Genomic DNA, 12,558 nt, shown 5'->3' with positions numbered 1-12,558 from the left:
TTCCTTGTTGCTAATATTCTGTGCTCCCTGCTCTTTTTGGAAGATTTTGCTGTCACTGATGAATGGAGTACTAATTTGTTATTTTAATGGACTTAGGTAGATTGCTGAAAGTGCAAGCCATTAGAGTGAATCGTTTGCCTCCTTCTTAGTTTTGTGTGTGTGTATATATATATATATATATGTATATGTATGTAAGCTTTCTACTTTATTGGTAGGTAAAGAACTCTGGTCTCTTTCTTATATATATATATATATAAATAATTGCTTTTTACCACTTTATATGGGAGACTTTTCTTACTGTGGTCATATGCAGGAGGACAAGGTCCGTACAATTAGAGGGAGCTGGTTTAGAATCATGGAATAATTTAGCTTGAAGTGAACTTCTGGAGATGATTTAATCAAGCCCGTGTTCAATGCAGATCTGGTTAGATCAGGTGTTTCTTTTTGTAGAATTTTTAATGTGTCTAAGAATAGAAATTTACTTAAATATGGGATGTCAGCAATGAAAGCAGTTTCTGAACACGTACAATTTAGCATTAAGATTATTGAAATTATGTTGGATGTATTAGAAATGGAAGTGTTGAGGCTCCATCATGGCACCATTGCATGGGGAATTAGGATGCAGATCTAGTTTGCTGGATCCTGCTCCTTATTTTCTACAGTGCTCTACTACTTGAGCTATCTGTTCCCAAACCCTGACATTTTATTTTGATTTTTAAAAGTCTCATAATTTTTATTATATAGGAAGAGTTTTATGTTTTTTTGTTTTTAGTGTAAATCAGAGCAGGAAAAATAGCTTTCATACCTCTGCTTATTTACATATGATTGAACTTTGTTCACGAGCAATGAATGAAAACAAAGATTGCAGTGTTATTTTTACTGTTACATAGCTGGGAGTACTTCTGATTGCCAATAACCTTCCATGATTTTAGTACCCTACATCTTACTGGGGTTGTAAAAATATGCCTCAGTGGTATTCCTTTCTTAATTTGAAGATCAAGAGCAATTAAGTTAGGTTTTTATAAACTGTGCTCTCTAGGAGTAATTACTGAGAAATTGAAAATTTCTTTTGATGTATGCTCTGTTCTATGTAAGTGGAACAGTCCTTCAGTATCACCATCAGTCCTGTCTGTGCTTTTTTTTTTTTAATATGGAAAAAGGGAAAGGTTCCAAAAGAAGGTACTTCAACAGGGACGCTATGCCCCACATTTATGCCAACTGGTATTTTTGTACATCCTTACGTTATCTTGGGTATATGTGTTATACAGCTGGTAAATCACTTCCTTTTTGCTTTTTTGAAAATGGAGGGACTGTTTCCAGTTTATTTTGTCACCAACCAAAAAAATGATACAAATGCTTCCAAGTTGCCCCTTTGAAAGTTCCTTTAAAATTAACAAAATATATCAGATCTTGCAACTTGAAAAGCAACCTCTGGCAGTGAACAGACAGGTGACCAAAGAGAATTTAGATGCTTCTATAGTAAAATTAGTAATAATAGACACATATGGTTTAAAATACTTTAAGTTATTTATCCCTTTTGTGTGATGAAAAAAAAAATCTATTAAGTACCGTAATAGTGGAGTACCTAGGGTCCTGTCTTCTTAGCCTCTACTTTGTTGCCTTGGGTGATGGCATTGAGTGTGTACTCAGCAAGACTCACATGATATAAAACTGGAGAGAATGGTTTGCACCAGATGAGTGCTCTGCCTTTGAGATGGACTTTGGCAGGAGGGAGAAATGGGCTGCCAGGAGCCCTGTGAAGTTCAGCAAAGGGAAAGAGCGAGGCTGGCAGCTGGGGAGGATCACTCCATGTGCCAGTGTAAGTTGAGGGCTGAATGGCTGTGAGTGCAGAGGAGGCCCTTGGGTCCTGCTGGACAGCAAGCTGTGAGCCACCAGAGTGCCTGTGAAGCAAAGGCAGCTGGCAGTCCTCTTGCATGGCGCTAGCAAGGGCACTGGCAGCAGCTCAGGGGAGATGATCCTTCCACTGCTCAGCCCTGGTGAGACCACACCTGCAGGGCTGCGGCCAATCCTGGGCTCCCCAGTACCTACGAGAAGGGACTGAGAAAACTGGGCTTGTTCAGCCCGGAGGAGATAAATTTCAGGAAGTGTGTGTGTGCATTTCATCAGTGCATGTAAATAGGTGTCTGATAAGGAGTAAAAAAGGAGTGAGAGTTTTCTCAGTGGTATCCAGTGATAGGCCAGGAGGCCATGGGCAGAGACTGATACACAGGAAATTCTGCCTACACATAAGAAAGCACTTTTTTTTTGACAGAGTGGTTGAACATTGGAAAAGGTTGCTCAGAAAGTTATGATTCTCTGTCCTTGGATATGCTCAAAATCCAGCTTTATGAGATCCTAAGCAACCTGCAAGCTTTATGAGGTCCTGAGCAAACATAATTTTGAGCAGGGGTCGGACTAGATGATCTTCAGGGGTCTCTCTGATCTAAACCCTGTATGATTCCTCACCTCTCCTTTCAGATGAAGGCAAAGAGGGTTTCTTTGCTATGTTTGCTCTAATGCTTTATGACATTATTTTATGACTCATGCTTTATGAGGCCTAATTACCTGGTTTCTAGTTTTTGCCTGATATGAAATATTTGCAGCCTATAATTGATAAATTTTTTCTTTCAGAATTTTTAAACTTTAAAAATATTTTGGAACTGCTTTAAGTGATGCCATACCATATGCTTTCTTTTTCAGCCATTCCTATGTTGGCCCAGATTACAGCATCCAAAAGAACACTGGAAAAATTTCTCTAGAGCAAATTGATGCTGTAAGTTGTGTTTCTAGAGTCATACACGATGTTGAAGTATAACTTTTTAAATTCAAGTACTCTATGTACAAACGAAATATAAAACCTTTATCTTTATATTCATGTTTGCTTTGTAACTGTTAAAGGAAATTGCGTTGAAGTTCAAGATGGAGCAGAATTAGCTGAAAATGCATCTAATCAGGATTCAGACTCGGTGCAGTTCCAGTGAAATACTTAATTTGCTGTTCAATTTTGTGTACTTTTACAAATGCTTAACATAATTATAAGCAGAATACAACAAAATTTTCTTATTTAACAATCTTGCAAACCATGAAGTTTATGATTACTGTGTTGCAGTATTAGTCTTTCCAATGCTGGTTTTTGATTTTTGACTTACAGGCAGGGTTTTGAAAACAAGGAAGTAAATAAAATGGAAGTAAAACATGGGATGTAAAACACCATGGATAAATTGTACAGAGTCCATTCAAAACATATTACAGCTCCTTCATGTGAATTTTAGGAACCCAGTGTTTTCAGCATCCATCTTAACCATGATAGTGTTTCTCTGGCAGTGAATTAAAATCCCCTCCCATTCCCTACCCCCAAAATTCTGTAAAAGGTCACTTGGCCATTCCAGATGCGAAAAAAACCAGAGTCAAGAAATACTGTAATGCAAATGTGGGTATATTTTTCCTGACAGCAATTAAACCTGTGTAACTTTGTAGCTGGAGACAGTCTGATAGTACCAGCTATATTACTCTGTCCTCTGGATTTTGTTCTTGAGGTGGGTGTTGAATTGGATAGTCTATGGACTCACTTGTGTTATGAATTCAGTCCCAAGGCTCTCTGTACATGCCTATCTTTTCTTCCAGCCATTGGCATTTTCAAATGGAGCTAATTAATTGCAGTACACACATAAGCTTTGAATTAAATGATCAGTGTGCCTTAAACAGAAATTCTTTTCCCGTCAGCTCTCTGTGAAGTCGTTCCCCCTGTGCATGAGGCAGCTGCACAGAGCCCTCCGTGAGAGCCACCACCTGCGCCACGGCGGCCGCATGCAGTACGGGCTCTTCCTCAAGGGCATCGGCCTCACGCTGGAGCAGGCCCTGGAGTTCTGGAAGAAAGAATTTATCAGAGGAAAAGTGGATGCTGATAAGGTAATTGAACCAAATGTAAACGTGGGGATGTAGTTCATGTGTACGTTGTGCTGGTGATTTGAATAGATGCTTTTTGAAGTAGAAAATTGGGCAAAATGTACACCTTTTTAAAGATGGGAGGGGTTTTTTTTTGGTCTCTTTGCTTATAGTTTTAGTAATTTTGTTGGGTATTGACCTGAACTATGGGGAAAAAAGGCAAACCATAAAGAGGCTTTTATAAGTGTGGACTAGAAAAACCTTACCAGTAAATTTCTAGGAAACCAGTGTCCTTTAGGAAATACAGGTACTATGTGACTAAATTAATTCACCAAGCAGATCAGAGACCAAACCCAATACTGTCTGAAAGACAAGGTTAAACTTTTTTGTTGTTTATTAAAAAAATATATTAGTTGGATAGCTCTGTGTGAAGTAGTCTTGCCTTAGCAAATTTACAGTTGAAGAATGAAAGAAGAAACTGGGGACAGAAGACAGAAGAATGTGTTTAAGGAAATAGTGAGAAAATACTATTCAGTGCATGGGAGGTACTACTGACATATTAGTCATTGGCCTCACTCTTGCCAATATTTTTGGGAGTATTGTGGGTGAGGAAGAAGTAGTGTCTAATTTTTGGAGGATTGTGGACTGCTCCTTATGTTGAACATATCAGGTACTATTAAGCAGGCTTCCTCCCTCATCCTTCTCTGCCTGGCCTGTGGTATGTGTTAGAGCAGAGTTTCAGACTTTATCTGTTTTGGGTGGAGTGTACTTAGTATTTAATATTGTGAGATCTCAGCTTTCCAGAGTACTGTGAAGTATTTTTGGAGTGCTTGGTAGACAATCTTTCCTTACCTTAGGTTGTCTGGGCCATTGCTATTTATAGAAGATACAGGGAAAAAAATAAGTTTGGCTAAAATGAATTATGGTACATATGACTCTTCCAAGACCCAGAAGATAGATAAACTTGTCTGCAAATTTTTTTGAAAGGAGAAAGTGATTTAAAGGTATGATTTGAATGAGCATCTAAACTTCTGTTTATCCAGTTCCTCAAATATAACTTGATTCAAAAGGAGATAGGTAATTTGTTAAAAAAGACTTCAAAAAGCATTTTTTTACAAAAGTCTCTAGAACATCTCAGGAGACTGGCACTAAATCTTGCAGTGGAATGCCAATTAATTACTAGTTGTGTTGGGTTTATGTGCAGGTTTTGGTAGTGTATGGGGCTGCAGGGTTAGGTTATGTGAGAAGTTGCCAGAAGCTTCCCCTGTTGTCCAACAGAGCTAAAGCCAACTGGCTCCAAGAGGGAGGGAGCCCTGTGGCCAGGGCTGAGCCCATCAGCAGAGGTGGGTAGTATCTCTGGGATAACTTATTTGAGAAAAGGGGGTAAAACTCCCCTTCACAATAACAGCTTCAGCCAGTGAGAGGAGAGTGGGAATATGAGAGAGGAGCAGCTCTGCAGACACCAAGGGCAGCGCAACAGAAGAAGGAGGAGGAGATGCTCCAGGTGCCAGAGCTGAGATTCCCTTGCAGGCCCTGGTGCAGCCCCTGGTGAGGCAGCTGTGCCCCTGCAGCCCATGGAGGGCCAAGGTGGAAGAGAGATCCACCTGCAGCCCTTGGAGGGCCCCATGCCAGAGCAGAGGGATGCCTGGAGCAGGCTGTGGCCCGGTAGGAAGCCCATGCTGGAGCAAGCTCTTGGCAGGACCTGTGGCCCCAAGGAGAGAGGAGCCCACTCTGGAGCAGGTTTGCTGGCAGGATTTGGGACCCCACAGGGACTCACACTGCAGCAAGCTGCTCCTGAAGGACTGCACACCATGGAAAGGACTGTGCTGGAGCAGTTTGTAAAATCGGCAGCATGTGGGAAGATTCAACGTTGGAGAAGTTCATTGTTTCCTGTGGGAGGGACCCCACTCTGGAGCAGGGGAGGAGTGTAAAGATCCTCCCCTGAGAAGGAAGGAGTGGCAGAAATGTGTGGTGGCCTCCCATTTCCTGTCAGCCTGCACCACCTGTGGGAGGAGGGAGGAAAATCAGGAGTAAAGTCAAACCTGGATGAGGGGAAGGTGTTGTAAGATTTGTTTTTATTTCTCATTTCCCTCTTCTGATTTGATTGGTAATAAATTATTTTTCCCAAGTGAAGTCTGTTTTGCCTGTAACAGTAACCGATGAATGATCCCAATGTGTGCTTGCGTCCTTTGTTGTATTTTGTCTCCCCTGTCCACCTGAGGAGGGGAGTGGGCACCTGACATCCAGCCAGGATCAACCCACAACACTACCTGAATTCAGGAAAATGCAGAATTTTCAATTGACATATCCTGTGTGTAAAAGAACTGAAAGAATTAAACTATTAGAAACAATAAAACAGCATCACATTAGTTATTTCTGTTTTCAAAAAATATTGGGGTAACACATCTGATTCCACCTACTTGTGCTTTGGCCAAATATGTACATGCACATGTATGAAGACCTGTATGCACCTCAGATCCTGTTTTCAATCACAGAGTTATGACTTTCTATTATAGCATCTCAGTTGATAGGCCCTAGAAATAAATGAAGTTTTATGATCCTGTGTTTAACTTCAAGAGTTAGAAAGCACATTGTGAATCAAACAAGGAGTTTGCTTACTACATTTCTCACAAGCAAGCTGCTACATCCATGTAATTTTGGTCCTTTTCAAGTTCTAGATAACCAGCTTCAATCTTGAATAAAAGAGACAACTAATTTTTCATGTCTCTAACGGAGGTTGGTGGCCTGTGATTTTTCACAGTAGAGTCATACAGTGTTTAATGTCCTGAAAAAAGGAAGAGTAATGCAATTCTTATTGCTATTTTCTTCTTTTGACATTTTTATTTTCTGGCATTTGTGCCATTGTTCCTTTCTTGTAGAGTGGAGATAATTAATTACACTGTTTCATTTTACTGGAGCATTGTGAAGACATGTGCATGATACTTTATAAAGATTAAGGTTAATGTTGTATTACCTATTGACTCTTATATTGCAGAGAGGGAGTGTTCAATTTGCTGAAAATGGTTATGATTTCAAAATTGTTTGTTCATTTTTGTCTTTAATAGCTGCAACATCTATGGCAATTTTCAATCCTATGAATTCTTGGCACACACCTTCAGTCTTCAGCAGGAAGGAAGTTACCATGAACACATTAGCAACCAACTGGCTAAGCATGGTCTCCAGGCTGAGCATAGGCATGTGGACAATTTGCACCAAAAAGAACTCCTCCTGTGCTCTGAATAACTGATTCAGGCATATCTCAGGCCTCACTGATACAAACACTGTAGAAAAGCTTTTAAGAAATTATGTTTTACCTTTAGAGAGGAATCCGTGAAGTATGAATGAAGTGTGAAATCATGTAGTCAGTGGGGAAAAAAAAATCAAGTAACACCTGCAAAGAAGGAAGGTGGAGATACTCTGTTGGTGGAGTGAGGGAGGGAATGGTCATGTATTGGCATGTTCACAACAGGGATAAAAGCAGAATGCAAAATAATACATTTTCTAATTTAGGCACTGCAATTAAAATTACTCTGCAAATTGCTAGGTTAAGAGTGCCTAAATGGTAAATTGTTGTTTTTCAGATGAAAGAATTAACTGCCAGATAGGAGTAGATGGGTTACTTCTGAATGAATGGTTGTGCCAGTTGGCTTCATAACTTCAATGTTATTTTAAGACTGGGTTTTTTTCCTGTAAATTGAAATCTTACTCTAAAAATATTGATTCTCATAGATTCTTTCACTATTCTTGCTTAAAAAGTAACTCCCAACCTTGTCCAAAAAAAGACCACCAAAAAATGGTGGGGGGATGTAACTCCAGTGTGATGTAAAAATGCACAAAGGTAGTAAGATGACAAGACAAATTAAATAATTGGAGTGCAGATGTAACAATGCTTTCATAGTTGAAAATAAGTCCTCTAACAGATATCACAGTAGTGGAGTTTGTTACTGTTTTCAGATATTTTTGTATTATTAACCTGTGAATGTGAAAAGGAGGAGTTGAAAGTTAATGCAGTATTTCAAACAAAGGAAAGAAGGAATGCAGAATCAGTTTCTTTAAGATGTTATCCAGTTACTTCTTTAGTTAACAGCCTGGATCTGAGATTTTTATACAGATGGAAGGCTTTAAGGCAGCTCCTCACTTTTTGCTTCCCATTGCTACATATACTTGTGATACATGTTCTTTTTTCTCAGCAGTTATTGGTGTATGGTGGTACAAAATGCCCTCTTCTAGTACTCTGATTTTGTACCTCTTTGTGCAGAAGTAACAGTTGCTGGTTGTCTACTCCATGTTGAAAAGTAATTCCTTTGGTGCTGCTGTTTGACATTGCACTAGTTTTAATTATCGTTGCATAAGCTACTGAAGCACATCTTAAAATTGTGCAAGAGCATGGGGGTTTATTTATTCAATAAATCTCCAAAACTGAAGTATTACTATATTTACAAAATTATCCTTGCGATAGAACAGCTTTCTTGTCTGTTGTGACTTCTTATGGCTCTTTAGCCCCTGTGTTTTAGGACTCTTTAGAGATGTGGTGGCATTCAGGCTGGCAAAGTCTCTTATTCATCCTGCCTCAGCCTTCCAGATTAACTTACTGTAGTTTCTATTACAGTAAGTTATTATGTTGTTTCTATTATGTTGTTTTCTATTGCAGTTTATTGCAAATGGCAAGGAGCATGTTGTTTTCTAGTTGTCTGAGGTAAGCCTCTTCATCCCTTCTTGCCAGTGAAGGTCCTCATGACGGATGTTTTGCTGGAAGAAGAAAGAGGAGAGTTCACTCAAATTCAGCCTTGCTCAGGGTCTGTTATTGGTAAAGAAGCAAACCCTTCACAGTGAAGCTTTTGAACTTGAGTTGGTCATTGATATATTCTACATGTTTCTTCCACACTTGGTGGTCATGTATGAAGCTGAGAACAGATAATGAGACAGCCATATACTGCATCAATATGCAAAGACATATGTCTCCTACTCTGTTAAAAACCAGTGAAACTTTGGGATGATGATATGTCCCAAGTGATAGTTCCAGTGACTTTATTTTCCTGGCTCTATGATTTCTTTATCAAATGATCTTAGGAGGTTCTTGAGTCTGAATTCAAGAGTGAGTTTTTACCTTGACTGCAGAGAGCTGGTGATGAATGTTTCTACCAAGGCCAATCAGAAATTCCTTGAGGGGAGCCTGGACTAGGGACCCCATGAGGTCCTGTCCAGCCTGAATTACCCTGAGATTCTGCAGCAGGGCTGAAGCTGGGTAGAAGCCCGTGGTTGTGAGAGTCAGCCACTAGAGGGAGACAAGATAGTATGGAATAAACAAATATAATTTATAGATGTAAATTAGAAGTGTTCTTGCTCTAATGTGTGTGAGTCTACACAATTATTTAAAAAGCCCTTTGTATTTAAATGCAAGTAGAAGTAGGCACTTGGCAATCTTCAGGACAGTGCTTTTAAGCACATACAACTATCCCCAGTGCAATTTATAATGCTTGGATGGTTCTTTAAAACAACCTCCACCTGCTCAAATCCTCAGGAATGTTTTCTCTATGAGTCAGTTGGTTACATTTGGTTTTGATATTTTCATCTCTCAATTCTTAGAGATTTCTGCGTTGTTTTGCTCTTAGATTTTTTTTTTTCTTACTCGCCCCCTTTATATTGGGTATTGCTGGCTACTATTTTTGGAAAGTTTTGATTCGTAAATCAGAAAAGGATCTTTATTATCTCATATTTTTAATTATAATTCTCTAATTGAATGTTATCTGCTATTTTTATTCTTTAATTGTTTAAACTGTACAAATCTGCAGGCTAGAATGACATTTTGGACAGCAAGCCACAATATTGAACATTTAAGAGATAAAGGTAAAATTGAAATGCCTCTATATGGATTAAAATCTCATTTTAAAAAAATTGTACATCAGTAATAATGTATGTAAATAGGTGGCCAGGCTTGAATACTCCTGAGATGTATAAAGACTGAAATAGAACTTGAAGAAGGTTTTGTTTTCTCTTCTAGGACATCTAAAACAAAATTGTAATAAAAGTGCAGCATGTATTGGCAGTAAGATCTTATTTCCTGAATTCTGCATTGAAGGACTATGTCACGGTAACAAGTATTAGTATAGTAAAGAGTGTTGTTGTTGCTTTCATTGGTTATCAGGGGCCTAGATAGTCACATTATTTTTTAAATTGTGGTTTTGTGTTAAACTTACCATAAAATCAAAAAGTATTTTTCCTTCCACCAATGACTGTAAAAATTAGCTTCAGTAGAACCACTTCTGTATTTGTCTTTGTAAATTTGGAATTTACGATTTCATACTCTAGTTGTAGTGAAATAGAACAAGTGAATTTTAAAGATTTTGAGTGAATAATTTTTATTATGTTTTGGCAAAATTGCATTCTATTCATAACATTATTATATGTTGAATGGCAATGCTTATGTAGTATAACTGTATGTTTCAAACAGTCTGTTTCAAAATGTGTTTTGTATTCTACAAAGTTAGCTCTTGAAATTTTTTTAATAACAGGCTTTAAGTGATTTAATTGTCAGAAGAAACATGAAAATGCATTTTTCATTTGCATGACTCATTTTATTTCCCAAACATACTGTTTAATTTACATTAAATCTTTTCTTTCTATGCAAGTTCAAAGAAAAATACAGTAAAGTGCAGTTGTTAGGGGTCTCAAGACAATAAGTAGATCATCCAAAGTTTGCATACTAGGCATGTAGGCTTGAACTAAAAATTAATATTTAGTTTGAATTTTAACCCCAAAGGCTAAAGAAAAGAGCTAGATAAAGAAAAGAAAGCCAAGTCTATGAAATCAGAATATTTAGGCATAACTGCAAAGTGATTTGACCAAGATATTGAGTTATATTTTGAGATGTTTGTTAGGAATTGAACAACCTCTGAGACAGTGACACACTGAACACCAAGTTAAAAATGATTCATGTTGGTTTCCAAAAATCAGCTTAATATGTTAAAAAATTATTCATGTTGATTTCCAGAAATCAGCTTAATATCAGTGAGTCAAACAACAGGAGATCTACTCCTTTCATATAATTCCTGAATGGTTTTTTTTGCATACAAATTGCAGCCTGGAGGAGAAGAGGTGTGTTGTTCAAATGGGACATAACTGTTTTTGTAGGTGATATTCACATGAAGACAGATGGATGCTGAGTTTGATGAGCTGCCTTGATCCTGGCTAAGAGGATAGGCTGGAGTCCCTTTTGTATTTTAATAAGCAGTGTGCAGAAGAGGTGTTTTGAGTGAATTTGTTTTGTAGTAAAAATTCATACAACCAGGCATGAGATTTAAAAGCATGACTTCAAGCTATAAATACATGGATTACTGGTGTTACATTTAAGTCAAGCTGAATTAGTAATATTCTTGTTGGTTGTATTTGGAAAATGATTTTGTTTTGTTTTCCTTTGGCTATGGTAATTTGCTAATTAGCAGTGAGGAGTAAGACTAAAATAACTGAAAATCCTGAGGACTTATTTTGTGGGCAGCTTTGTTCTTCACCATTTGGCTCCACATGAATAGTTGGAGCTGAGCCTGACAAGTAGGATTTTCTTGAAAAACCTCTGTCATCTGGCCACTGAGTTTAGAATCATAGAATCATAAAATCATAATATCCTTCCTTAGCTGAATGAAAATAAGCTTCAATTGCCATTAAAATTGGGTTGGTTTTGACTTTATAGCTATCACAGTATGTATGTTAAGTCTGTGCCAGATTCTTGCTGTCATATATTATTATCTGAAGCTGTGTTTTATAGGTGGGAGTTTGTCCTGTGTTTCCTTCATGTCCTGTGTGTCCTGGGCACATTTGCTTATGCTGCTAGCATTCTGTTTCCCTTTCTTGTGGAGTGCTTCAGAATTCTGAAAGCTCGTTGCAGTCCTGTTGGTGGATTACTGCCACACTGGTCTGCATGGTTTGATTTTGTCAATTTGTTGTGTGTGCCTATTGACTACAGCAGCAGGAAGGAGATCTGTAATGGATTCTGGAAGTGAGAGGACTGAGAAAACAGGCTCACAGGGGTTGCATTTGATTGCATTCCAAGGAGGAGAGTGCCTAGGGACATGGCTTAGTGTTGGATTTGACAGTGTTGAATTTATGGTTGGACTCAATCTTGACGGTCTTTTCTAACATAAATGATTCCATGTTTTTGTGAGCATACTTCAATAATTTCTTGCAGAGTCCTGTTAAATTCTGCCAGATCATAGGACAAGATTCCTGCCTTGCAGTATCAGAAGTAGAGATGATTAGCAATGCCTGTAAAGATATAACTGTGCCTAGAGGGAAGTCCCTGATAGGGTTGTCAGTGTTACTTGTGTTTAGTCTTGTGTACACAGTGATTCTGGAAAGACTGCAGAAAATTAGCTCATCTAATCAGAGCTAGAGATAGCTGCTTTTTTCCTGTTTAATTAAGCATCGTGAGATCAAATCAAAATTGTTTAAAGTTGTTTGTATCAGATAATGATTTTTATTAGGACTTAGATATAAATAATGGTGTGGAATTGCTGTCATTAAAATAACATGCCATGTTGCATTTGTGGATGTTGCTGCCTGATGTGATTAATAATACAAGTTTTACAAAGCAGTTGATAACCATTTCTGCTTTCGTGATGGATAAAAAAATCTGACTTTGCTGCAAAGAGATTTACCAGTATCATCTATATTGTTCAC

General features: G+C 38.1%; 1 protein-coding gene across 1 annotated transcript in view; it reads left to right on the top strand.

The window, feature by feature from the left end:
• The window catches only part of PRIM2 (DNA primase subunit 2), a 90,217-nt gene that overhangs the window by 53,536 nt on the left and 24,123 nt on the right, over nucleotides 1-12,558 (top strand). Inside the window, exons 8-9 of the mRNA XM_063153520.1 lie at nucleotides 2,701-2,773; nucleotides 3,724-3,909. Coding sequence (XP_063009590.1) covers nucleotides 2,701-2,773; nucleotides 3,724-3,909 — 259 coding nt within the window. The remainder of the gene's footprint in view (nucleotides 1-2,700; nucleotides 2,774-3,723; nucleotides 3,910-12,558) is intronic.

Source organism: Melospiza melodia, chromosome 3 (genome assembly GCF_035770615.1).
Source record: "Melospiza melodia melodia isolate bMelMel2 chromosome 3, bMelMel2.pri, whole genome shotgun sequence".
Classification (NCBI taxonomy): domain Eukaryota; kingdom Metazoa; phylum Chordata; class Aves; order Passeriformes; family Passerellidae; genus Melospiza; species Melospiza melodia.
The sequence above is the reverse complement of the archived record's forward strand: the minus strand, read 5'-3'. Positions and strand labels throughout refer to the sequence as shown.